The sequence below is a fragment of the Polyodon spathula genome, chromosome 12 (assembly GCF_017654505.1).
Source record: "Polyodon spathula isolate WHYD16114869_AA chromosome 12, ASM1765450v1, whole genome shotgun sequence".
Taxonomy (NCBI): domain Eukaryota; kingdom Metazoa; phylum Chordata; class Actinopteri; order Acipenseriformes; family Polyodontidae; genus Polyodon; species Polyodon spathula.
The window spans coordinates 19438507-19465344 of record NC_054545.1 but is presented as its reverse complement, the minus strand read 5'-3'; the positions used below and the strand labels follow the sequence as shown (position 1 = coordinate 19465344).

Sequence of the window (26838 nt, the reverse complement as noted above, 5' to 3'; positions counted from 1 at the left end):
TCTGTGCATCTGGTATTTAAAAATGGTTTAAATAACAAACAAACTGAAAAACCCTAAAGCTTTGTTTTCTAGTCAAGCCAGTGATTCAATTTTGTGACACAGACAATTGAAACCAGTCACTTGTAGTCAGTCACTCAATTTGTATATTAGTGTAAAATTGGAAAGTTTACATTGTTTAATTTAACATTTAGATGATAATTTCAACAGATCTCCACGGTCTAATATATGAATTATTTGAACTAAATTTAATTTTCGTTTTAAGGGCCTACTGTGGACTGCACAAGTAAAGCCGGTAGAATATGAAAGGTGAATGCTTTCTTCTGACAGAACTGCACTGTCAGCAACCTAGTATTCTGTGCAGGCCACTGTCTGCTCAATAAAGTGTTGTCCTTCACAGGAGGATACTTTCCATACAGATGAATAGAATTTCAATTTGCTATAATTATTTAACTGAATTGTAATTCACTCTATGAATATGCGTGTAGTTAATTAAACTATGCTGTGTTTGGAGTAATGACTTTAACCTGGACTTGTTTTATGGCAATACTTTAAAGTAGGCCACCCTTAATCAATATTGGCAACATGTGTAACAAAGGTCCATCATGAAACATTATCACATTTATCTGGTTTCCAAGATATAGCCTTTATACAGTGCCTACTTATCTGCTTTACAAACAAATGACGGAAACTTAGAATTTATGTTTTGACTTTCCATAGTTGCCTTAATCTAGTATAAGACCATTCATATATCCCAGCACTTTGCCTTTCAGTTAGGCATTACATACAAAAAGTTTATCAGCAAAAGACTGAATCACAAACCCAGCTTAATAGCTTAGTCCTTTCTCCCAGCACCGAGAAAGAGAGGATCTGGAGTGAATTGCCCTGTATCTACCAGGAATGATAATACACAGTATGCTTTTAAAGTATACCCCACCATCTTCCATGGATATACAATACAACATATTGCTGGGGGCCAGTACTGTGAAAAAGAGAACAGTATTTTTGGAACCCTCACCAATAAGTTAAGCTTTTTATTTAAACTCTTATCTTAATTCCAATTGCCATACATGGTGGTACTTTGTGTCATGTAAGGGCTTCCGTAGCCAGTACTCTCACGTACATACATACATACATACATACATATATATATGTGTGTGTGTGTGTGTGTGTGTGTGTGTGTGTGTGTGTGTGTGTGTATATATATATATATATAGTAAATGATCCTCACAACTCACTCAGTTCGTTGCCCCTTTAAAATAGATCCAACACTAAGAAATTGATTTTTTTTTAGCGCGATTGCGCACTTTTAATAAACACAAATCAAAAACAAAAATTAAACAAATAGAAATAAACACCTAGCTCTCCTTTAGAGCTCTGACTAAATACAGACTGGTTCCTAGCTAACTCACAGGACGGCTAAGCCATTTACCTGTCACTCACAAAACTTACACCCGTTTCACACAATACCTTTCTTGATATGACTGGACACACACAGTCTTACAGTCCCTACTCAGCAGCCCAGAACAAACTGGCTGCCTCTCTTAAATACCCTGCACCTGGCTCTAATTTGCAATTACCACCAGGTGCAGGGGATTAACTAAGCAATAAAAACAATTAACACCATTCAAAAACCCTTAGCCCATTCACCCACAAGTGCATTTTCACATGGTTAGCAGGGAGAAATTTTAACCCCCTCCCTGCTATCTTACTATATATATATATATATATATATATATATATATATATATATATATATATATATATATATATATATATATATATAGATACTGGGAGTGTTGACACATAGCGCACTGTCCCAGAGAGCAAGTATGTACTTCACTAGACTGTAACTGGATGTGTGGATGCATAAGGCTGGTTCATATGTCAGACTGTTTTTTTGGAAAGTCGTACAACCTTTTCTCGTGCGTCTACGAACTGAAATCACATAGGGTCAAATAATGTTAATATTTATTGCATGGTCGCAGTGAAGCTGCACAGCTTTTATAGCTGTATGCACCTAATGTATCGCATTCATCTGCAACAGAAGTATGAACCAGCCCATAGCACACAGTCCCGGGGAGCAAGTGTGTACGTCACTCTCGGTATGTGCGGGCAGCTAGCTAAAAAAAAATCTTAACCTTCGGGTTTCAAACTCTGATTTGATTCTCCTCAAATGGCACTACAGCAGCTCAATAGATTCAGTACAGCTGTGTAATACACTGGTGAGTCTGAACCGTTTGATTACTGCAAATTACTTCAGGCAGCCACAAATAAAACCTCTAAAAACGGGAAACTGCACCTGTGCATTCACAATCAATCAGCATTAGCCATTATTGCACTAAACAACACACCTGCCCTCCATACCGCTTCAGTTACACTACAGTACAGTAAACAATGCAAAATGCAATCAATTATATATTAACAGTAATGTTTAATTTGCACTCAAAAACATTCTTCTTCTTCTTCTTCTTTACCACTGCAGCTTCTCCCCCCCCAAATGCAAAATATTGGATGATACAGAATGACCTCAACAAGTTCCATCAGAATTGGAGGAAAGGTTCTCAGTAAAGGTTGTGATCCTAACCCTACAAGGTCTTACAGGGAAAACTGGGGATTTTTAAAAGCAACCTGGTGCACAGCTAGCTTTGATGTGTCAGGGGCATTTCTGCTAAAGTAAGATAGATAGCAGCCTATATGATCTGTGGGAAAGCTCGTCTCTCAGTCACTGTGACTCATCTAGTAAAGGCACTCCCACACAGGAGTGCATGCAATCGGGAACTAGTTCAAATTCCGGTTGCACTGAGTTATTATCTAGCCTGGAGATCATCCATTGGTTAAATGTATATTTTTATACACAGTTTACCGGTTTCAGCTTCAACCAAACGCTGAATTATTTATTCAGATATAATTCCCGTCTGAACCAAATGTGCATTAATGCATTACAGTAATGGGGTTTCTTCATTTTAAAAATTAAATTGTTATTTCTTGTTTGCCCTCAGCCACATTTTCTCCTTTACTAAGTAGTAACTACAACAGAAAACCTCTGTGCTGTTGATATGATAAAGGAAACTTTTTATACAGTAAATAAACATTTAAGAGCACAATCTCTAACAGGAACTCTGCTTTTTATATACACATAAGTAATGTATCTGGAAAACCAAAGAAAAACAAACAAACATACATATACATAGAAAGGCTGTAATAGCCCAATATGTCAATGTGAGATATGTACTGATGTCTGCATATATCTGGTAAGCCTTACAGTAACTCTGTACAAACAGGGAGGGGTCTGTCTTTTGCTGCTGCCTGGAAGCAGCTGTGTTCACAGGCGGCTCAGCTGTTCAGTCTCCCTGTGGCAGGGGGACAGTTTCTTTACAATGCCAGGGGCTGTCATTAATGAAGGATTATTTCAAACAAAGTTACTTTCACTTTATACCTACAGTTATCTTGTGGCATTAACTGACAAAACAGTCCTTTTCAACCAATTTTTCAGGGATTACTTCTTAAATAATATAACCACAGCTTTCAAACCTTATTATTATCCCTTCATAGAGGATTTTTCATTTCAATATCATTAACTCACCTCCTGTTTGCCTAACAATATCACAAGTCATTTAAAATTTTGCTATTTAGTTTGAAGTCAAATTATTCTGCCACCACCTTCACATTTCTTAATTTCCTGCGTGTGGAAGGTATTAGGATCTCACCTGAACCTCACTCTCAGACTCTCTGGGAGGTCAACTGGGGTACAATTGCCCAGGAAGTGAACTGATAGTGTGGTGGATAAAATGATGCGCAGGGTTAGGGTTTTGACCCTTTTAAATAAATTCATGATAGATGTTAATGAAAGCAATACACCCAAACACCAGTACTTCAGCCACTTAGTCTTTTGGTCTGAACAGTGACTCCAGAAATGTAGACATGATTTCTCAAAGCAAACTCATTTCTCCTGTCCACGGGGCTCTCCCATTCAGATGACTGAAATATGGAACACAGTACACATTATGCAGAACAGAAACAGTGGCTGCATGTAAACGGGGGCTGTTGCAAGCATCTCAGTCAAGGGAGAAGTCAGTAGTCTCTCCAGCTTCCCCTAGGTATCCAGCAACAGTCACCAGCAAGTGTATATAGAGATTATATAAAAACGATTCAATTACCTGATGCCAGTCCTTGGGAGACGACAGCCAGTAACGCTGCCAGGAACACAAAGAGCCTGTTATTAACAGGAAGAAAGTGGACGAGGAATCTTGTCTTTGGTGCTACCATTCCATTGCACATCTTTTATTCCAGCTGCAAAGCAGAGATCCTATCGGGCTAAACCTGCAAACAGAAAAAGGGAACATTTACCTCCATGTACTGCAGTCACACAAGGTGCAAAAGTGTGCAGTGCTGTGTAACTCTGCTAACATGCAGATAATTTAACTGTGGTTAACAGAATAGGTCACCTTCACCTTAGCTTTGACACTGTGCTTTGTTTAAAGGGGCAGGTGATAATGAACACATGAACAGAACTAGCCTCTCACACACAAAGCAGGGATCAACAGTATTTAGTCAAAAAGCTCATGATTTAAAAAAAAAAAAAAAAAAAAAAAAAGGTATGTGATTAAAAACAAGAACTTTGGTAATCAATTCAGCTCCTGAGACAAACTTGAACACTTTTTAAGCAGCCTTCATTAGTTCAAAGATACACTTATCCATTGCTGCGTGTTTTGTTAACCAATCATACATGAGAATGCATTCAAGACAACAGCTTCTGCGGATACATTTTTAAACAGCATCACACCTGAATGAGCAGTAATTCTCTTGATGCAAAAAGTGTCTTTACCTTATACCCAGTGACGGGCGGTAATAAATACTGTATCTTCGGAAAGTAATTACACTTATAATAGGGTTTAGCAGAAATGTTGCTATAAAACATTATATTAAGCCAGCAATTTACAAAGTATCTGTTGCTTGTGTGCAATGCTGACAACAAAGTTAAAAATACAGATACATACACATTTTTTGTACAGTTAAATATGTTATCCCTCAAAATTATAGTATTTAGAGTTAATATACTGAATAAAATTTGATTAAATACAATGCTTCTGACAGTGACGCCTTTTGACAGGTATTTAGTTTTTTTTTTTTTTTTTTTTTTTTTTTTTTTTAAATCTATAAAAAGTGAATGAAATTAACTCACCTGCCTGAAGAATCATTATGCCTCACAGTACAAGGCTACCAGATTTTACTGAGCATGGTCTCTCAATATTCAAAAGTGTAAGAGCTACCATTGAATCACAGCGATCTGCATGATGCTGCTGCACAGTGTCACAAGAGCCAGACATAAAGTAGTGTGTACTGGGTATAAAACCTTCTGTTCTGCCACAGAACTCAGACTATGTGTGGGTGTGTTCTTTTCATTATTATTACATGTGAAGAAGGAAGTTATGGTACAGTAAGCTCTTTTATTCTCCACCCTGCCCCCGCAGTTCCTGTTCTTGCGCTTTGTTTTTCCACTCTAGGTAACGCTCCAGAAAGACGCAGCTGTGAATTGTTGCAATTGATAAGCAGCTCCACACCCAGCTCTGGAATGGTACAAAGTGGTAGAGACTTCCTTGTTTTGGAACCTGGGAACACATCACATGACTGGAGCACTTCTGTACAGCCATGAAACCTTAACTCTCGTCTGACCAAACCATTGCTCAACAAAACAGGATAGCAGTATGGGCATTTCAAATAAATGGCGACTTGCATCTGCACAATGTGTTCTAAAACACTAAACTTGACAAACTTGTTTTAAATGCCTTGAAAACTTCATTCATTTATCAAGTTTCCTTTAGTACAGTCGCCACCATTTGAATGGGCATGTCTGTGTCAACGTGATTTACCCGCAGTAAGCGATGGACGATATAAACACCCACACAATAACCTGCCATTCAAAATATTCCCCAGTCACCAGTACAGTAATCAAAACAACAAGCGTGTATGTGGTTAAACTTCTTTATCAAGACACTCACTACACTAATAAAAAAAGACGTATTAAAACCTACAAAGTAATACAAAGTAAGTGCAAAACAGTAATGTAAGTGCAGAAATGTACAGTACAGGTAGGCTACATTACTGTGATACACATCTGGATGACCTTTTTTTGCAAGTATGGACGGCAAACCTTCAGCGTTTTCTAAAAAATCCCAATTCGGCTCTCTATCCGGATGCTGCTTATGTCATCAGAGTCTGTTGCAGGCAGAGCGTCCTGGTCGCTAAGGTGACACAGCTGAGATTCCTCTGACATCCCCTCTGGTGTTGTCAGAGTTCCAGTTTATTTTCAGCACTCTCCTCCTCAACTACAGAAGAAACTGCTTTTTTGAAGTAATGTCGCATTCTTTGCTGACTGACAGAGTTCCAAGCATGCTTTAGCAAGAGCAAAGCATCTAACAGAGATACTTTATTTACACTGAATTTTCATGCTGATGCTCATTGCTTTTCTCTTTCTAGCCATGCTGGAAGTGATTACTAAAGTATAAGCAGTGCGTTTGTTACTGAAATCTATGTGAATGGTACATAACGAGAACCAAACAGCTGAGTTTGACCGAAATATACGCTGTGCTTAACACGGTATAAACAATGCCTTTGTTATTGAAATCAAAGGGAATGGCAAATGACAAGCACTATTTGTCCGATATAAACGGCTGCCTGCAATAACCCTGGATGGTGTAAGTGGTGGATACTGTATTTCGATATGTAGGACTATTGAGTGTTTCAGTTTCCCTTTTACACAGCTCAACAGACCTGGGGTCAATTACAAGTGCAGGTGTCAATTGGTCATTAATTGCAATAACAATGTCATTGTATTATAACTGTAGTTGACCTGGCACACCTGCAGAATTGTAATTGCAATTCCACCACATCATTGATTAATTACAGTTCAAGTACAAATTTGTCACTTGCTTTTTCAGAATTTCAGAATTTGATAAACGCGATCTAATGCATATCAACATTTTGCTGAATGGCAATTACAATTACAGCAGCACTGTTAGGTTGACATCAGAAGCAGCTTAACAAATCAAATCTAATTGCATTTAACAAAAGAAGAACTATATCTTGATCAGAGACCAACAGTCCAAATGAATTATACCTCAAATGAAATACATGTGAACAGCTAATTATGAGCTCTGTATAAACAGCTCTATATCACTCGTGGTTCTGTGTTGTTTTACCTTGAGTGATCATTATTCTCAGATTTTAAACCACTTTTAGTGCCCCATTTGTTAAAAAAAATAAATAAAAGTTCCCATATTCCTTCTGTTTAAGATGCACTTTTTAAACCAATTTACTCTTCTCAAAAATGGCCTGGTCTTAAATTCCAGTATAGATGCGTGTATTAAAATCTCCAACAAAAGGCGTGACTGCACAAGAACACAAACGGGAACGTGACTGACTACCCGAAAAAAGAGGAACAAAAATGTGATCTCGAATAATCACTGACATACAAGCAGCCATGTTCTTTATAAACAACTGATGCCATCTCTCCATCGCTTTCTCTCTCTCATTATTTTGGAGATCCAATGAGGATGAAGCCCCTTTCACACTCAGAGCTGCTCAACAAGCAACTCCATTGATCTGATTTAAGCCTGACCTGGCTACACTACAAGCCCTCAAATGCCTAGCGGCAGAGGTCACAAAACCTTTAGCTTGAGGTAAATCCAGCACAATGCATACTGATTGCATATTGAACCTGCCTTGGGTTTTAAATTGACCCCCTGTTGATGTCTATTAGATTTTGTTGAGATTCTGAGAAGTGGCTTTCCACAAAAGAAAAAAGCGTAAACATGTCCACGTGATATCTGTACTGGATCATCATTATAATAACTAGTGTTCTCTTCAGTGAGCTATCACTCCTGTCATGCTAATAAAGCCATTGCATTGGATTATACGTGTCACTCAAGCAGGGCTGTGTGCACACGATTGTCAAGGCCTTCTGTATGTAAGTTGGCAGTTTTGGAAGTGTAAGACTTTCACTTTGGATTCTATACATTTCCCCATAACTTACCAGCCTGCAGTGTCACAATACAGCTCTTAAAAGTCAAATTATTAAACACACACAGCACTCTGATTAAAGATTATGTCAGAACTTATTTTTATCGGGATCCCAACTTAGATGTTAATGCTGCTATGCAAACTATATGGGTTAAGACACGTGCATCTGCATGATGGAAACCTTGTTTGGACAACGCTTTAGCTTCATGGCTCCGACTCTCTGGATCTCTCTCTCAGCTTTGGTTCGTGATGCTCCGACTGAAGCCCACTTTAAATCTAATCTCAAAACCCACCTGTTCTCTCTTGCTTTCCATGCTCCTTAAGCCTGATAGCTGTTATTAGCTGCTGCTACTATTTCATGAATTGTTACTATCATGTATTCTGCAATTTCTACAGTATTCATTGTACTATTTCAAGTATTCTGCACTTTCCACTGTATTGTACTATTTCATGTATTGTGCACTTTCCACTGTATTTAATGAACTATTTCATGTATTATGCCCTTTCCACTGTATTCAGTGTACTATGTATTATGCTACTATCATGTGTTATGTACTTTCCACTGTATATCATGTTTAAAGCATTTCTCTATTTGAAGTATTATGGATTTTCTTGTATTTATTGTATCTTGTAAAGCGCTTTGTAATGGTGTTCCACTATGAAAGGCACTATATAAAATAATGACTGATTGATTGATGAATTGTATTTATTGCTCAGGCACAGGCACTGTGGGTATGCAGCAATGACTAGGGAGGCTGTCTGGTTCACTGTCTAGAAATCGTGGGTTCAGTTCTGAACTCACAAGGTCCCTGAATCAGCCCTGAACAGCAGGACACTTATCTGCTCTCCTCCAGCTGGCAAGGAGGATGCTTCTCAACCAGCTCTCTTTTCTCCATTTGCATTTTTTAAAAAACAATTGTGGAATCAGTGAAATTTAGCAATCCAGAAATAAATATATAAAAATGGTGGCTCACAGCACAAAACACATTCCAGAACTATTGTAAACAAACACAAAGAAAAAGGGAAATGTTGCTTTAATCTTGTTTGTGCTCTAATTTCAATCATTTATTTCCACAGCAGTACTTTTGTATATTCAAGTCAACTGTGATGCCCACTCTACATACAAATTTGAACATTGCTGTCCCTGTCTTTCTCTGGAAATTCGGAAGTTGATTTTGCTAAAACTACACAAAAACCTGATTCATATATTAAAATTAACTATAGAAAGTATAGGTCTTTTTTTTTTTTTTTTTAAAGAAAAAAAACTGTGACTGATCTCTTACACCTTAAAATACATGTACTGACAAACAGGAATTAGAATATTTAAAAAAATTAAAAAATTAAAAAATAAAACTACACATAAAATTACATTTATACAGTAAGGGATTTAAATGAAAGAGTCACAGCAATCCCAGCACTAACACAATGAATCCTAACTTGGAGCCCTTTATGCTGAACAAGGAAGGTTCAATTCAAAACAATCAAGAATACACCCTGCATTTCACGATATATGTCCAACCACCTACAGCCTCAATCCAGTGCAATCCGATGTGCAAAACGTCATAATAAATAAACTGCACTCAGACACTGGCGTTAGGACATGCCATCGTGAACTACTGAACAGATGCACAAATACAATGGCTGCAAAGCGGTGACAGCTGTTGGAACTACAGAAGGACGCACACAGCGGGAGGAGACACATACACAGAAACCATCAGGGTCTACATTTCACACAAAGGGTAACATTGCTACTGCTATAATATAATAACGACACAGCGTGCATTAATAAACAGAGCCATTACTGGAAGTCACATTCACAATCACAGTAGGCTACGGAGTGCTGTGAGAATTCACTGGTGCAGTGCCAGTCTGCTGTGATCCGGTAACATACTGCAGTCACCGGTAATACACCAATGATTAGTGATACAAAATAACTTGTTGCAACAGCTTTCTTCATCTTAACTTCGAGCACGGAAATCTGGTTGTCTGTGTATAATTACAATTAAGAGTACGTGTGTTGAAATAACCACTACTCACGGTATTAGATGTTTTATTATCTGAGAGGGTGACAGCCAATCCAGCAGGGCACAAGAACATCGAGGAGATGGACAGATAGTAACAGAAACAAACAAAGCTGTCTCAATATAGTACTAACTGCACTATCTGGGATACTTTACAAACGGAACACGCTTATATAAAACAAAATAGTCTGTACTTAGAACAATACCAGACAATGGCTGACATCGACGGGCTTGCGATCGTAACATTCTACAAGCGGCCAGGCAGATAGGCCTGCTGTAGCAGGAACCACAACAACACAGCCTGAAGAGAAACCCCAGCGAAACTCGGCCAAGAACTCACCAGCTTCTCTTCAGGACCCTTCGTCTGCAGTGTCGGACACGGGAACATGAAGCCCGAATCGGAGAGAAGCAGGTACTGCCCGGGCAGCGGACTGTGTTACTGTTCAGCTGTCGGAAAGAGAGAGACGACAGTCAGCTGGCTAGCATCTGTCTGTTTTTTTATCGCTCTATGATGACAGCGGAAATGGATACAGTGTATTTGTGAAACTCGCGCAGTCTCTGTAGGAAGTGACACGGGTCTAAGGGTTGGGGGCTGGGTACAGCCCGCGCACGTCATGTCTCTTAGCAACTGTTAACAGATTGGCCGGCTATAATATTATGTCATCCTATATTGGCTACGTGTGTTATCCTTAAATCAATTATAGTGTGGTATTTAAATATTAAAAACAACGCATTACGTGCCATATATGCGATTAACTAAAATACAAATGTATGAATCCCTATAAAGTAGAAGTCACACGCCAAAAAGCTATTTCAAAATAAAGTGTGCTGTGTTTCCTGTTGTAAGCGACTGGGGGTGCATATTTGATATATTACAGAATGCATTGTGATAGGTATACGGGCGCGCTCCCGAGATTACAGACGAGCCAGCGTGCGCGACCGAAAATATAAACATCTGATGCGCATGCGCTGAGAACCGCCTGTGTCATAGCAACCGGGGAGAGCAACATGGTGAGTGTGAAGTGTCAAACAGGAGCGCAACAGAAAAAAAAGAATGTAACTGCTATTCTGAATCGGTGTTTTTTTTATATGCAAAACTGAATTTGTAGCTGCGAATCATAAGCAAATCTAGAATGTGCTTAGAATGTATGTTTTTCTTTTGTAATAATGCGTCTTATTTCACGATGTAAACAATAACGTAAACTGGGAACTGGTTATTTTCAATATATTTGTTTAATTGCGTCTTGTAGAATATTATTGAGTTGTTTACAGCAATATAAAAACGTTTTTGTGAGTTATTGGTTGTTTTCTTTCTTTATTACGTTTCAAGTAAAGGCTTGGGTTAAATGTAGAGGCTTTGGTCGTTGTTGATGTTGTTGATATCTGGCATTGCTGAGTTTTAGTTTAGGCTTCATTGGAAACTGCTCCCTAGCAACCAAAAAAAAAAAAAAGCGTGCGAGTTTTGTTACGGTTACAGGGATACTGTAATTTGTGTGCCACAGGCCGATTGAGACAAATGTTGTGCAAGAGTTATGCTGCAAAAAGAAACGTCACATTATTGGAGTGATACAGTACGCCCCTTGATCATTTTGATACAGTCTTTTTTTTTATTAGTATCCCTCAACCGGCGCCGCCTTATATTATTTGATACTTTTCCTTTAGTTTTGCATTGCCATGGCTTTTTCTAATCTAAAGTATACATTTTATTCCTCCCAATAAGAGTGACGGACAGTAGTGTACGTACAGCATACTGTCAAAGGTGTTTTTTTTAGGATTTATTAGGGTCTATTTCTTAATCCAGGATCTATGTTTGTTTTTTTGTTTTGTTTTAGGTTTTTTTTTTGTTTGTTTTTTTTTAGGGTTTGTTTGTATGTTAATTTACAGTTATACAGTGCCTTGCAAAAGTATTCAGACCCCTGACCAATTCTCTCATATTACTGAATTACAAATGGTACATTGAACATTCGTTCTGTTCGATATTTTATTTTAAAACACTGAAACTCAAAATCAATTATTGTAAAGTGACATTGGTTTTATGTTGGGAAATATTTTTAAGAAAAATAAAAAACGGAAATATCGTGCTTGCGTAAGTATACAACCCCCACACATTAATATTTGGTAGAGCCACTTTTCGCTGCAATAACAGCTTTAAGTCTTTTGGGGTAAGTATGTACCAGCTTTGCACACAGTATCAGAGTGATTTTGGCCCATTCTTCTTGGCAGATTTGCTCCAGGTTGTTCAGGTTGGTTGGACGACGCTTGTGGACTGCAACTTTCAAATAGTGCCACAGATTCTCAATGGGATTGAGATCAGGACTTTGACTGGGCCACTGTAGGACCTTCACCTTTTTGTTCTTGAGCCACTCCAATGTTGCTTTGGCCTTGTGCTTGGGATCATTGTCCTGCTGAAAGGTGAATTTCCTCCCAAGCTTCAGTTTTTTAGTGGACTGAAGGAGATTCTCATGCGGTATTTTCCTGTATTTTGCTCCATCCATTTTTCCTTCAGTTGTAACAAGATGCCCAGTCCCTGCTGATGAGAAGCATCCCCACAGCATGATGCTGCCACCACCATACTACATTGTAGGGATGGTATGTCTTGAGGCATGGGCAGTGTTAGGTTTGCGCCACACATAGCGCTTTGAGTTCTGGCCAGAAAGCTCTATCTTGGTCTCATCTGACCACAAAACCTTTTCCCATATTGCAGCTGGGTCACTCTTATGCTTTCTGGCAAACTCCAGACATGCTTTCAGATAGTAATTTTTGAGAATAACAGCTTTTTTCTTGCCACACTCCCATACAGGCCAGTGTTATGCAGAGCTCTTGATATGGTTGACTGGTGCACCATTACTGCACTCCCAGCCACTGAACTCTGTAGCTCTTTCAAAGTGATTGTTGGCCTTTTTGTGGCTTCTCTCTCAAGTCTCCTTGTTTGAGTGCTGAGTTTTGAGGGACGGCCTTTTCTTGGCAGTGCCTGGGTGGTGTGATGCAGCTTCCACATCCTGATTATTGATCCAGCTATGCCCACTGGGATATCCAAACACTTAGATAATATTTTGTACCCTTTCTCTAATCTATGCATTTGTATTACTTTATCTCTAACTTCTATAGAATGCTCTTTGATCTTTATTTTCCTTCAGATTCACAGCCTTACCAATGATCCTTCAACAGTGGGGTTTTTATCCAGGAAATGTGACAGGAACTTTAATGGTTCACAGGTACAGGCCAATGGTAAGGTAATTGTGTCCTTGTTAAGGCAATTTCTTTCATCGGTGCAAACTGGGAGCTTCAACAGCACAGGGGTTGAATACTTATGCAAGCAAGATATTTCAGTTTTTTATTTTTCTTAAAAATATTTCCCAACATAAAACCAATGTCACCTTACAATAATTGATTCTGAGTTTCAGTATTTAAAAATAAAATATCAAACAGAACAAAATTTCAACGTACCATTTGTAATTCGGTAATATGAGAGAATTGGTTAGGGGTCTGAATACTTTTGCAAGCCAGTGTATATGCCAAAGAGATGTTCATTGATTTCTCATTTTACCTAGTTAATAATCCTCCATAATATTATGGGGTAACTTAATAAATAAAGTCAAATAATTGTAGCTTTTGACTGTAAACAGCTGTACCTGTTCTATCCATGACTGTGAAATAATAAGTATAATTTCCTAAGACCACTGACCAGATCTGTAGGCCAGTGTATGAATGGATTTGATCAAAGGGTCTGTATTATGGACTACCTTAACAAAGTCTTCAGGAAATTATTGCTGCAATTAATTTGTTACCCTGGAACTAAAACAAAACTTTTTTAGGTCATTTGTAGTTTTCCATTGGTGTATAAACATTGAAATCAATATGTGTCTACTGTTCCAATTAATTATCACTGCTGCATATTGAATAAACAGTTAGCAACTCAAATACAGGATGATTTAGCATTACGAGGAAATACTACAGAATATATATAAGAACATAAGAAAGTTTACAAACGAGAGGAGGCCATTAGGCCCATCTTGCTCGTTTGGTTGTTAGTAGCTTATTGATCCGAGAATCTCATCAAGCAGCTTCTTGAAGGCTCCCAGGGTGTCAGCTTCAACAACATTACTGGGGAGTTGATTCCACACCCTCACGATTCTCTGTGTAAAAAAGTGCCTCCTATTTTCTGTTCTGAATGCCCCTTTGTCTAATCTCCATTTGTGACCCCTGGTCCTTGTTTCTTTTTTTTCAGGTCGAAAAAGTCCCTTGGGTCGACATTGTCAATACCTTTTAGAATTTTGAATGCATGAATTAGGTCGCCGCGTAGTCTTCTTTGTTCAAGACTGAACAGATTCAATTCTTTTAGCCTGTCTGCATATGACATGCCTTTTAAACCTGGAATAATTCTGGTCGCTCTTTTTTGCACTCCGTCTAGAGCAGCAATATTTTTTATAGCGAGGTGACCAGAACTGAACACAATATTCAAGATGAGGTCTTACTAATTTGCATTGTACAGTTTTAACATTACTTCCCTTGATTTAAATTCAACATTTTTCACTTTTTATTTCCTGCGTGCAGTACCTTACACTTTTCTCTATTAAATGTAATTTGCCATGTGTCTGCCCAGTTCTGAATCTTGTCCAGATCATTCTGAATGACCATTGCTGCTGCAAGAGTGTTTGCCACGCCTCCTATTTTTGTGTCGTCTGCAAATTTAACATGTTTGCTTACTATACCAGAATCTAGATCATTAATGTAGATTAGGAATAGCAGAGGACCTAATACTGATCCCTGTGGTAATCCACTAGTAACCACACTCCATTCTGAGGTTTCTCCTCTAATCAGTACTTTCTGTTTTCTACATGTTAACCACTCCCTAATCCATGTACATGTGTTTCCTTGAATCCCTACTGCGCTCAGTTTGAGAATTAGTCTTTTGTGCGGGACTTTGTCAAAAGCTTTCTGGAAATCTAAATAAACCATGTCATATGCTTTGCAATTATCCATTATTGATGTTGCATCCTCAAAAAAATCAAGCAAGTTAGTTAGACATGATCTCCCTTTCCTAAAACCATGTTGACTGTCTCCCAGGACCCTGTTACCATATAGGTAATTTTCCATTTTGGATCTTATTATAGTTTCCATAAGTTTGCATATAATAGAAGTCAGGCTTACTGGTCTGTAGTTACCTGGTTCAGTTTTGTTTCTCTTTTTGTGGATCTGTATTATGTTTGCAATTTTCCAGTCTATCGGTACCACCCCTGTGTCAAGCGACTGCTGCATGATCTTGGTTAGCGGTTTGTAAATAACTTCTTTCATTGCTTTGAGTACTATTGGGAGGATCTCATCTGGCCCAGGGGATTTGTTTATTTTAAGAGCTCCTAGTCCCTTTAACACGTCTTCCTCGGTTATGCTAAAGTTATTTAAAACTGGATAGGAACTGGATGACGTGGGGCATGTTGTCCTTATCTTCCTTTGTAAAAACTTGTGAAAAGTAATCATTTAATATGTTTGCTATCAGTTTTTCTTCGTCTATGATTTTGCCATTTGTATCTCTTAGACATTTAACCTCCTCTTTGAATGTTCTCTTGCTGTTGTAATATTGGAAAAACATTTTGGAATTGGTTTTAGCCCCCTTAGCAATGTTCATTTCTATTTCTCTCTTGGCCTTTCTAACTTCCTTTTTGACTTGCGTTTGCAGTTCTGTGTACTCTTTCTGTGTACTTTCTTTTTGGTCCCTTTTTAATGCTCTGTAAAGTGCCTTTTTTCGCTGAATATTTTTTTTAATTGATCTATTAAACCATTTTGGCAATTTAGTTTTACATTTAGATTTGTCTGCTTTAGGGATGTAATTGTTTTGCGCCTCTAGTACTACATTTTTATAGAACAGCCATCGTTTTTCTGTGGATGTTTTCTCTATTTTACTCCAATCTACTTCTGTTAGCCTGTTTCATACCTTCATAGTTTGCTTTTCTAAAATTGTAAACCTTAGCTTTAGTCATTGCTTTTGGGGTTTTAAATAGCACTTCAAATGAGACCATGTTGTGGTCTGAGTTTGCCTATGGTTCTCTGACCTCTGTTTTAGTTATTCTGTCTTCGTTATTTGAAAAGACTAAATCAAGGCATGCCTCCCCTCTAGTCGGTGCTTTGACAAATTGTGTTAGGAAGCAGTCATTTGTCATTTCCACCATTTCTATTTCATCCGTCGTGCTCCCCACCGGGTTTTCCCATTCTATATGGGGGAAGTTGAAATCCCCATTAGTATTGCTTCTTCTTTGCTACATGCATATCTAATGTCATTGTATAACAGATTATTTTGTATATGTGTGTGTTTCTGAATAAATGCCCAATTCTGTGCTTTGTTTCCCACAGGCAAAAGCAACCACCATAAAAGAAGCACTTGTAAAATGGGTAAGTATTATTTTTTTAATCTGTCACTATTATTTCTATAATACTGTGATATTATAAGTTTATACACAGGTAGAATTGGGTTTGTGCATTTCTGTGTGCTATAGGGTGCTTGTTTTGCCTCGATCACAAAAAAGTTGCTTGACTTTCTGTGGCAAAGTGGCTAGTGGAGGGGAACAGGTGTAGCGGTGATGCAATGCAGGAGTGACAGGCAGACAACAGTTTCCAGTGGAAAAGGTGCTTTTATTTATAATCCAGGTCTGGTGACCATAAAATAACAAATCCCCAGCTATACACAACAATGTGTAAAGCGCGGGATAGCAAAGCAGGGCACAGTCCCGAACAAAAAGAACACACGGTCACCAGTCCTGGGTGAGTGCAGACGTGCTTGTGGTGGGTGAAGACACTGTATTTTGTGACGGTTCCGTGCAGTGGTGATCCGGATTGTGCTGACTCTGATCGACAGCTCCAGGTAGGTGAGTTAACTGTCTGGTGGTGCAAAATGCAGACAATTAGAAAGACAGACACAACAATATACAACACGTAATTCTTTTTCACAACGAGAGCTCCTCTCTCGGTCCTTCTCTCTCCAAGCGTTTACCCAAACGAAGGAAAAGATCAGCGTTACCCTGGCCCCTATATGTAATCATGCATGATATCTAGGTAAACGGTTGCAGCTGCCTTATTACTTGCAGCTGCCTCTCGTTTACCTTTCAAATCAATACGGTCTTACAACAGAGTCTCGCTTCTTTCCAGGCTGACCCACTTCCCTGACCCGGAAACGAACTGTCAGGCCAGCCCTTCCAGATACTTCTCCTCTCGTTCTTTAGAACACTCACAGGTCGGGAGGAAGATTCATCACCAGAACTCATGTTTCCGTCACACTTTCTTATTAAAATGAAATGCTCTTGCAGGAGGCAAACGCGGGACAGAAAGTTGGTGAGGCCAAAGCAGTCAAACTCTACGGACAGATCCCTCCTATTGAAAAGATGGATGCATCCTTGTCAACATTGGTAAACTGCGAGTAAGTATGCTGAAAAATTCTCTCCAAAACGAGTCATCACAGATGTGCCTGTAAACCTAAACATATTGGGGGTGCAGCACAAAACCTATTTAACCCCTTCCACTCCAGATGTAAAATTCAATATGCATGCCAGGTACCAGATTTATAAAATCACTTTAATTGCTAATTTCACCCCTGAAATTGCTATAATATACTATGTTTGAAAATAAAACATAAATCAATGATAGATTTTTTTTTTTTTGTGAAAATAGCAACACATGCAATGAACAATTGTAAACAATAATACATACAAAACACAAAATTTCTCAAGAATAAAAAGAAAGTTTTTATAAATGGGAAAACGTACATATGCATGATTATTTATGTCCATCTTTTAAAGACATTCTATTTTCACTCTCGGTGAATTATCAAAAAATAAAAACACAAACAAAACACAAGTAAAACTAGGCATATCTCAGCACGGTGTTCAGCGAGGAAAATGGAAGCTCTCAGAAGCATGTCTCAAAAAGTGCTTGTGTGTACTCCCATTTCATACAGACAGATAAACAAGTTTGCATGCTGTGCTAAAATAGCCTGTGTCTGCATTCTACTTCCCATTCACCTTAAATGTCAAACCACAACTTCCTTTTTGTAAACCCCATTTTCTCACCAGAGTTGTCTGCACAAAACATTACTTTCAACACACTTACCACCTGCTGTTGCATAAATTGCTGTGTCTAGATTTTGCAAAGTTTGCTTGCAACAGCTGAGCTAAATGCTCCGGCACTGACCTTACATTTCCCCTTTCGACACTCTGAAACATTTTAGTGCAGGTTATTAAGCATGAGTTATAGTTTACTGTAGAAAGACACTCTTATACAGCTCAGTTGGTGTACATGATCACATTAATATTTTCCTACAACACATTAGACACATCCGACTAAAGCCAAAATAAAGAAATCAAAAAATCACTGGCTGACTGTACAGAATTTTCATAACACACAAGTTATGACAAATGTGCACAATAATGTATGACGCTGGTTTTCCACACCCCGATTTATATAGCAAGATCTGTGCCATCTTAACACTATATAAACTGTTTTGATCATCGTTAAGACTTCAGTGCATTAAGTTTAACCCTTTGAGTTTTCATTTTTCCACCTTTCTTGCATGATTAACACATACATTATTAACAACACTCTGTAATAGTTTGATTCAGAGTAGTGAATCATTATAGCTAGAAGTGTACAATGTAAGTACATTACTGGTAGCATAAAAGGTGCTGCAGTTCATTTCAGACTCTCCCGTGCTCTTAAAAAAAGGTGTTTTGTGGGGTATTTATATTTGTATATAGCCTGCTGTATTGATTTTAGTACAATAACTATAACCACCCGTTTGAACGAGCACGAACACTCGATTGACATCAGAGCATAACTCCAGTAGTTTAGCTGCACTCTGACAAAATGCACGATTATCTTTAAGTCCACAGCACTCCCTGCTGTTTTGTTTATTTCTTTCTTTTGTGGCCTGGTGTTTGGACTAATGAAGTGCAGATGAGTCAAAGCTGGTAAAAAAACATAGGCGTGCAAAGCTGAACCATTTTTGCATTACCTCACTGTGACGGTCTGGCCGTGCCTACCACTGTAACTGAGTGGCGCCACAGAGCTGTTTGCACTTACTGGCTGTGAATCTCTTAGGATGCAGCTTTGACTGCTAGTACTTAACCCTTCCCCCAGTGTTGGTCCAGACATACTTTATTAAAATCCCCCATGAGACTGGGGTTAATTATAATTACAATTACAATGCTATTTTGTTCAATTCCAATTCCAGTTATGATGCAGTAATTACAATTATAATTACAATCACACTAAAAAGTAACACAAATAACTACACACATTAGCATGTTTACTGTATTTATTCTATATGACTAAGCAGTAATCACCAGTACAAATAAAGAAATATAATATATAACTTAAATTGTTTTCAAACAAATAGGGTAACCAAAAGTGGTTGAAAATACCTAAATAATGATTGATAAATAACAAGGTAGGCCTGCGACACATAGATATAAAGTTAAACCTTTGCAAGAAAACCTGCAAAATTTGGCGAACAAGATAATGAGAATCATGTTGGTTGTGCTTCTTTTCAATATAGGAAGCTGTCGCTCTCCACAAACTGCATTGAAAAGATTGCAAACCTCAACGGACTCAGTAAGTATTGAGTGCGAAGTAGTCACATTGGTTGTACCTCCCGTGGGTTAGGCAGGCACAACAGGGAGAGACTGTTCAACTGGGAGAGACTGTTTCTCCTCATCGTGCTACAGTGAACCCTGCTGGCCAGGAGCCTGCAGGGCTGGGCTTTGTCCTCCAGAGGCCGTTAGATCGCTGACATCTGCTCAAGTTTGGGTGAAATAGGAAGCTGGCTTGGTCGTGGGATCGGAGGACGCCCACTGAACCGTCGGGTCTCCTGAGCCATATGGGAAATTGCTGCAGTGAGGGGAAAAGCGATTGGGCATTCCAAATTGTGAGAAGTAATTGGACAAACAAAATGTGTGTGTGTGTCTATATACAGTACTGTGCAAAAGTTTTAGGCAGGTGTGAAAAAATGCTGTAAAGCAAGAATGCTTTCAAAATAGACATGTTAATAGTTTATATTTATCAATTAACTAAATGCAAGGTGAGTGAACAGAAGAAAAATCTACATCAAATCCATATTTGGTGTGACCACCCTTTGCCTTCAAAACAGCATCAATTCTTCTAGGTACACTTGCACACAGTTTTTGAAGGAACTCGGCAGGTAGGTTGGCCCAAACATCTGGGAGAACTAACCACAGTTCTTCTGTGGGTTTAGGCAGCCATAGTTGCTTCTCTTCATGTAATCCCAGACAGACTCAATGGTGTTGAGATCAGGGCTCTATGGGAGCCATACCATCACTTCCAGGACTCCTTATTCTTCTTTAAACTGAAGATAGTTCTTAATGACTTTCGCTGTATGTTTGGGGTTGTTATCATTCTGCAGAATAAATTTGGGGCCAATCAGATGCCTCCCTGATGGTACTGCATGATGGATAAGTATCTACCTGTACTTCTCAGCATTGCGGAGACCATTAATTCTGACCAAATCCCCAACTCCATTTGCAGAAATGCAGCCCCAAACTTGCAAGGAACCTCCACCATGCTTCACTGTTGCCTGTAGACACTCATTCATGTACCGCTCTCCAGCCCTTCGGCGAACAAACTGCCTTCTGCTACAGCCAAATATTTCAAATTTTGACTCATCAGTCCAGAGCACCTGCTGCCGTCTTTCTGCACCCCAGTTCCTGTGTTTTCATGCATAGTTGAGTCGCTTGGCCTTGTTTCCATGTCGGAGGTATGGCTTTTTGGCCGCAAGTCTTCCATGAAGGCCACTTCTGACCAGACTTCTCCGGACAGTAGATGGGTCTACCAGGGTCCCACTGTTTTCTGCCAATTCTGAGCTGATGGCATTGCTGGACATCTTCCGATTGCAAAGGGAAGTAAGCATGATGTGTCTTTCATCTGCTGCAGTAAGTTTCCTTGGCCGACCACTGCGTCTACGATCCTCAACGTTGCCATTTTCTTTGTGCTTCTTCAAAAGAGCTTGGACAGCACATCTGGAAACCCCTGTCTGCCTTGAAATTTCTGCCTGGGAGAGACCTTGCTGATGCAGTATAACTACCTTGTGTCTTGTTGCTGTGCTCAGTCTTGCCATGGTGTATGACTTTTGACAGTAAACTGTCTTCAGCAACCTCACCTTGTTAGCTGAGTTTGGCTGTTCCTCACCCAGTTTTATTCCTCTTGCACAGCTATTTCTGTTTCAGTTAATGATTGTGTTTCAACCTACATATTGAATTGATGATCATTAGCACCTGTTTGGTATAATTGTTTAATCATACACCTGACTATATGCCTACAAAATCCCTGACTTTGTGCAAGTGTACCTAGAAGAATTGATGCTGTTTTGAAGGCAAAGGGTGGTCACACCAAATATGGATTTGATTTAGATTTTTCTTCTGTTCACTCACTTTGCATTTAGTTAATTGATAAATATAATCTATTAACATGTCTATTTTTGAAAGCATTCTTACTTTACAGCATTTTTTCACACCTGCCTAAAACTTTTGCACAGTACTGTGTGTGTATGTATATATATATATATATATATATATATATATATATAATATATATATATATATATATATATATATATATATATATATATATATATATATATATATATATATATATATACCGTTTTGAAAAAAATATATATATATATATATATATACACATGTGTGTGTTCATTGCCACGGTGATAAATACACTTATTGGACACGAGGGTTCATGCAGTGTATGACCGTATAGTAGTCCACACAGTAAATAAAATACAAGACAGAACCAAGGGGAACTGTGTTATCCAAGGACACTGGTTGCGCCCTGTAGCAGCAAGTGTTTTGGCCTTTCTGATTTTAAAGTGCAGGAATGCCAGTAAAACACGTCTACTCCGTGTCGAGTTTTCTAGCGGCCCTGCAAGTCCTGGATTTTAAGCTGAATCTGTCTTTTTCCTTTGCAACAGGTTACTCTTGCAATGGGCACTTTGGCTGTTTGTATATCCAATCTATACAGTGTTATGTTATTGCAGGAAAAGCTTTTTTAGGAAAATGAATGACAAAGATTCCATTTATCATGTAATTAAGCAATATCTACAGAGAGTCTCTGAGTGAATACAATCGGAGAAGGATTTGAGGAATGTATACACTGCAAGGGAGACGGGCTGGTGAAGGCAGTGAAGTAGAGAGATGCTGGTTGTAGAACTTTAGTAACAAAACCAAGATGTACTCAACAGGGCCACATATAGCCTTCTGGATTGATTAGATCTATGACATTGTAAATGTAAATTGAACTGATAAATTCAGATACTTGCAGAATATGTAGTTTGTACTTATTTTACAGATTGCACATTTTTGCTTTTCTTTCTTTTTTATAGAAAATCTACGAATCTTGTCTTTAGGACGGAACAACATAAAGAATTTAAATGGACTGGTTGGTAATTTACTTAATGTTCAATGATGTTTAGTCATAAAAGTTTTAATATTTTAGTAACCACTGCATTTGACTAAGGGTGCAATTTAATTAAACTTTAGCTAGGAAAGGATTTTAGTAAACTAAAATCCTGCAAAAATATTATCAAAATATACTCTTGTTTATTGCATCAATTTGCATTGTCCTAAAACTTCTTATCCCAGCTAAACATTAATTCTATCAGACCCTCATATACAGATAACAGTCATTTTAGTATTCTCGTATTCTGGGGAAATTGTTTACCAGTTATTTTTAAAATGAAGGAGATAAGATTTAAAACCACTTATTATGGCTATTGATTCTCTAATTTGAAATGTAAACCCTAAGCAATTAGGATTTCTTTCTTTGTTTCTTTCTATCCAATACCATAAATAATTATAAATAATAATAATAATCTTAATAATACAAAAAACAATCTATAATGTCAACTATTTTAATGCTATGTTAATACAGCTGATGTTTTCCCTGAGGGGTAATTTATTAGCCAGCTTATTAACATACAATACAAATTCAGTGAAACAAGGTCCAGGAAAAATCATTTTTACACATATAAGTGTGGTGGTATCAGATCAGCCACTGTTTTAGTCATTTAAATAGTTCCCACTGTCCTTCAACAGGAGGCGGTTGGGGAGACCTTAGAGGAGCTTTGGATTTCCTACAACCTGATCGAGAAGCTGAAAGGGATCCATGTGATGAAGAAGCTGAAGGTCCTCTACATGTCCAACAACCTCGTCAAGGACTGGGGTCGGTTGACCACTGCTACACTGCTTTGCTGAGACGCTACATATCATTTCCAGTGTGTGTGTGTGTATGTGTGTGTGTGAGAGAGAGAGGGGGAGGGTTCGCTCTACATCACACGAAGGGTGAGTGGTCAGTCTCTTTTTACTGGAGCACACAAAGGGTGACGGGTCAGTCAAGCCTCTTTTCAGCTGGAACACTGCTCGTATAGTCAGACAGAACACTTGTGTCTGGTTAGTTTAGGAAATGGGTCCAGCTCATATCAACAGGGAGGGAGTGACCAGTCAGAGTCATAGTAATTTTCTAGTGTGTAGCATCACAACTTCTTATACCTTGTGGGATAAAGACACGTTTAAGAGTTTTGCATATATGTGGAGAACTGATCGTCCATCTATGATGAAACTTGCTAAGAGCCTTTGTTGGCACAAATTATTGCAGATTTCATAATCTCCAGTTATGTGGAGGCTGTCTGTCCAGCCGTCTGTTTATATGTGACGCTTAAAATATAACATATCTAGAAAACTGCTAAGGACATTCTTTAGCAGAAGTCATGTGAGATATATGGAGCCTGTCTCTCTATTCTAATGCCTCTATATGTCATGCAGCATGTTTTCAATAGATCATGATGATCTGCTTTTCAATGTTATAGCTGTGGCGGTAAATGAATTTCAATGAGATGTTTTTCAAAAAAATATGCCGCAATTTGCTCCATGAATAAACTAGACATGAGCTTTGAATTTAAGTTGATTTATTGATACATTCTGCCACATTTTGTTTGAAATGATCAACTCTAGTCTTTCCATGTGGGCTTTTGCTGTTGTCTGCATCATCAGTGCTCACTATGTGACTGTTGAAATTAATGGAGTTAGTGGTACTGCTGCCCTGACTAGGCTTCCTGCCCCCAATCCAAGACAGATTTGTTTAAAAATAACCAGTCGAAAGCACCAGAAATAGAAGTTAGTCATGAGTACTTAAATGTATTATTGATATCTCTCTAATCTAGTCCTTTTTTAATGTGCTATTGACATTGAAATGTAACATTAACTAGTGAAAGTAATCAACTAATAAAGACAACCCCCAAATTAAAGAAATCAATGCTGGATTTTTTTAAAATTTATTTGACCATTTTATTTTAATAAAATCAATTTACATTAGAACATTTGTGAGAATTCTGTACAAAAAAAAAAATGTTAGACTCTCTTACCAAATACAGCAACATTTGAGAAAAGAGGATTTTTTAGATTTAATAATCACTAGCTAAATTGGACATATGCAACCTTCAATATGTAAAATAAATAAATAAAATACTTTCACAAACCAGCTTCCTCTGTTAAGATAATGTAAAAGTCAGTGAGATACCAGCAGGCCAGCAGGCATGCACCTGAGCTCACGAGATGCCAGGCTGGTAGGTCTTCTGCAGCACGATGAGGAGAAACAATTCCTGCTGGTTGTGCCTCCCTAATCAGCAAGAACACCAGAAACAATGCAACGCTCCCTCTGGAATCCCCAGCAAAGACTGGCAACTTCGCACAGTCAGACTTTTAGTATTTCAAAAAATTATGCTGCAATTATGGGGCCACAAAATATTACATATGTTACAAAGACATCAGTATAGGCATTTCCTAGTACGGAATTTGTTCTGAAAACTTCTGCTTTTCACTGTTTCTGGGTAATTGAACTCCTCACTCATGAGTCATTGCCCATCAGACCCACTGGATCACAGCCCTTAGCCCCAGCCACTGTACCATGCTGCCACCACCAAAGCTTACCTGTGAATTATAAGTAGCCTCTTTGCAGCGCAATCATAGCTGACTGCTTTTAAATGTACCTGCTGCCCAGGCACTGTATGCCCACATTCCCGAGCAATGACGTGTGTGTCTTGACAGGTGAGTTTGTGAAGCTGGCAGACCTCCCTTCTCTGGCAGACCTGGTGTTTGTAGGAAACCCCATAGAAGAGAAATATTCCAGCGAGGGCAGCTGGCTAGAAGAAGCAACCAAGAGACTTCCCAAATTAAAGAAACTTGATGGTGAGTTTCAGTGCTTTGAAGTACATAATCAGGGTTTCTATTTGTTTGTTGTATTCATTTACAACACAAGCATGTGTTGTATTCTTCATATAAAGTGTTTGGCCCAGAGTCTGCAGAACTGTATAGGAAGAGATGGATAAACTATCCTGTAAGTGTATGGATAAACATGGATAAATACCGGTTACTGTTTTGTCTCCTGTTTAGGAAACCCAGTTATCAAACAAGATGATGAGGAAGGTGAAGGAGAAAGCTAACAAGAATGATGTTTTTGCAAAAAGAAAGATGTTTACTTATGTTTGAGATGTTTTAATGTTTTAGTGTTCCACCTCCCAGCACCAGCATATTATAAAAAAAAACACCCCATACTTATCTACATTTATAGATATTTGTATTTATTACTTCTATATATTCAACTGCACAAGTCCCACACGACACAGCTCCTCCACTCAGAGCTCAGTTCTGCTCCAATAGGATATAATGTTAATCCTGCTTAAGAGAGGATCTTTTCCTCAAACACAGTCAGCAGGATTTGGGTGATCCAGACTGGAGCCATTTAGAATAATATAAACAGCTCTTTGTTGTCGACAACAGGACATGTTTTACTAAGAACAGACAAAATCTATAATGCGTTATTTTTGGCCTACTTCACATTAGTCAAAGCACATGTCTGATTTTGCAGTGGCTAACACGTAAGGACCAGTTATACAGGCTCAGATTTAATACTGTTTTCTGAAATGAAGGACCACAAACACAAAAAACTTATTATATACTAAATAACACAGTGTTTGTTGGGGGGTTACCAGTGCGTTACCCACGATGGACCTTCAAAGGGAAGGGAGTATTGTTGATCACTTGGAGTAACCCCAGGACTCTGGAATCCTGGTCTGCAAAGGGGGAACTCCTCGCCTGCAGACACGCAGCACAACAATCTAAACCTGTTCTTCCTGTAACCGAACAAACTAAATGCAATAGAAATTATATGTTTACCTTATAGACTGAAGAATATAATATTTGTAAAGTGATTTTCACTGTCTTGTATTAAATTATTAGAAGAAAAAGATTGTACAGATAAATGTATATGTTACTTTGTTAGAGTGGTCTATGTTTCCATTAAAGAATTAATAAAATGGGTTTCTGTTAATTTAATTGTTACATAAGAACATAAGAAAGTTTACAAACGAGAGGAGGCCATTCGGCCCATCTTGCTCGTTTGGTTGTTAGTAGCTTATTGATCCCAAAATCTCATCAAGCAGCTTCTTGAAGGATCCCAGGGTGTCAGCTTCAACAACATTACTGGGGAGTTGATTCCAGACCCTTACAATTCTCTGTGTAAAAAAGTGCCTCCTATTTTCTGTTCTAAATGCCCCTTTGTCTAATCTCCATTTGTGACCCCTGGTCCTTGTTTCTTTTTTCAGGCTGAAAAAGTCCCTTGGGTCGACATTGTCAATACCTTTTAGAATTTTGAATGCTTGAATTAGGTCGCCACATAGTCTTCTTTGTTCAAGACTGAACAGATTCAATTCTTTTAGCCTGTCTGCATATGACAT

General features: G+C 38.4%; 2 protein-coding genes across 3 annotated transcripts in view; one reads left to right on the top strand and one right to left on the bottom strand.

The window, feature by feature from the left end:
* susd6 (sushi domain containing 6) overlaps positions 1 to 10562 on the bottom strand; it is a 46660-nt gene extending 36098 nt beyond the window's left edge. The window contains exons 1-2 of one of the 2 annotated variants that reach the window (XM_041266081.1): positions 10381 to 10562; positions 4158 to 4320 (exon numbers count right to left, since the gene is read on the bottom strand). In XM_041266081.1, the coding sequence (XP_041122015.1) occupies positions 4158 to 4278 (121 nt within the window). In that variant the 5' untranslated portion in view covers positions 4279 to 4320; positions 10381 to 10562. Of the gene's footprint in view, positions 1 to 4157; positions 4321 to 5182; positions 5589 to 10380 lie in introns of those variants that run through there. The other variant, XM_041266082.1, reaches the window with a different exon arrangement.
* A 453-nt stretch (positions 10563 to 11015) lies between these two features.
* dnal1 (dynein, axonemal, light chain 1) lies at positions 11016 to 26400 on the top strand. The gene is made up of 8 exons (XM_041266083.1): positions 11016 to 11051; positions 16389 to 16427; positions 17339 to 17448; positions 19582 to 19637; positions 22432 to 22487; positions 23144 to 23270; positions 25151 to 25291; positions 25496 to 26400. The coding sequence occupies exons 1-8, from the start codon at positions 11049 to 11051 to the stop codon at positions 25543 to 25545; spliced, it is 582 nt and encodes a 193-aa protein (XP_041122017.1). The 5' UTR covers positions 11016 to 11048; the 3' UTR covers positions 25546 to 26400.
* Positions 26401 to 26838: the final 438 nt, after the last annotated feature.

Bases quoted from the DNA above. Each gene is read 5' to 3' on its own strand.
- dnal1 (XM_041266083.1), top strand. The intron at 16,428-17,338 runs GTAAGTATTATT...ATGCTCTTGCAG, and splicing joins AAGAAGCACTTGTAAAATGG to GAGGCAAACGCGGGACAGAA. The intron at 22,488-23,143 runs GTTGGTAATTTA...GTCCTTCAACAG, and splicing joins TAAAGAATTTAAATGGACTG to GAGGCGGTTGGGGAGACCTT.